This window comes from Caenorhabditis briggsae (assembly GCF_000004555.2).
Source record: "Caenorhabditis briggsae complete genome, chrIV, whole genome shotgun sequence".
Taxonomy (NCBI): domain Eukaryota; kingdom Metazoa; phylum Nematoda; class Chromadorea; order Rhabditida; family Rhabditidae; genus Caenorhabditis; species Caenorhabditis briggsae.
In genome coordinates this window covers 6,336,516-6,337,955 of record NC_013487.2, presented here as the reverse complement: position 1 = coordinate 6,337,955, position 1,440 = coordinate 6,336,516, and the positions used below count along the sequence as shown (strand labels likewise).

Below are 1,440 nucleotides of genomic sequence, written 5' to 3'. Positions count from 1 at the left end.
AACAATCTACTGAGACATACTACAGAAGTAATGTGTGATATTTTCAACGAGCAAAATGAAGTTCTTGAAAGTCTTATTAGAGAAAATCCAAGAAGATACATCCAAAAACAATTGAATCATACAGCCGTCAAAGTCAGATTTATCGATGTTGCAGAAATTGTACAAGTTACATTCTGTAAAGAAATTGATGAAGAAGAGATTGACTTTATAGACGTTACTCATTTTGATGGACGTAAGCTAAGCATTGCACTTACACTAGGACAAATACCAATCAAGATAAAAAGTCTTGGAGATAAAATTTGGTATTACAAAAATGATCATTCAGGAGGAGTCATATCAAGCAAACCACAGCTTCATCCTATGATTGATTATAGAAGTAACATCACTAACATGAAAAGTTTCAAAGAGTTTGATTTAAAATTCTTAGATGACAAAGTAGTATTCCATGAGCATATTCTATTAGATTTGAAGACAAATATTGAAGAAGAACTCATTGAGGAAATGAGAGAAAAGTCTGATGTTTCAATTGAAGCTCATGCTAGTAATCAAGATTCTACTTTACCTCATGAAATATTAGACGATGTAGAAGGATTCTTTGGAAAATGGTGGCTTAGAATTTGGAGAGTTGGTGTTACTTTGCCAGCAATGTTCGTATACCTATTTATAGCTAGATCATTTTGGATGATACTTTCCCCAAAAACTTTCATTGATAGAAAAAATAGAAAAAGAAGGAGAGAGTATGAGGCTGTTGAGTTAAGAGAAATGGTGCATCGACCGTCTATACAATCTCTAACAGTTGATTAATTTTTAACTAAATAAATGAGATTCTTCAATGCTGGAAATGCTTCTAGTTATTCAATTATGGGTTCAGAGGAAAAACCTAAAGTAGAACTTGTAGAAAATATTCCTAAAGAAATTCCAAAACAATCTAAACAGACTTCACATAAAAAGACAAAGCTATCTAAAACTAATAAAGACTTCTTGAAGATTCTTAAAAGTGGTTCTGGTTTTAAAAGAATTTAGATAATGTGTAGCTCTATATGAACATCACAATCATTATATTCAATAAGTTTATTCTGATCATCCACAAGTTTTAAAGTTAGTGTGTTACAAGTGTTAGCAGTTTTATGATAGATCAAATTTACGGGTTCATATTTTATGGTTTTACTCTTTTTCAAAAACTTACAAATTATATTACTCTGTTTTTCTTTCATAAAAGAATCACAAATAAGACTACAAGATAGATATATAAAATTGTTGTTATCACTCTCCAAAGTTCCATCGACTTTTACAACGGCTATAGATTTGGGTTTGAAGTCTTGAGGAAAATCAAACTGAAATGACTTCTCATTAGATCTAAGATTAAGAAATAAATAAACCATTTATTACACATTAAATTATGTCATCTGACTTTGCCGATTATTCTATTAAAAATTATTA

The 1,440-nt window shown here is 30.0% G+C and overlaps 1 protein-coding gene across 1 annotated transcript in view; it reads left to right on the top strand.

The window, feature by feature from the left end:
* The window catches only part of CBG19855, a gene marked incomplete at both ends in the record, with an annotated part of 5,486 nt that overhangs the window by 1,338 nt on the left and 2,708 nt on the right, over positions 1-1,440 (top strand). Inside the window, one exon of the mRNA XM_045235339.1 lies at positions 1-647. This exon is cut by the window's left edge and continues 1,338 nt beyond it. Within this exon, the coding sequence (XP_045096903.1) occupies positions 1-647 (647 nt within the window). The remainder of the gene's footprint in view (positions 648-1,440) is intronic.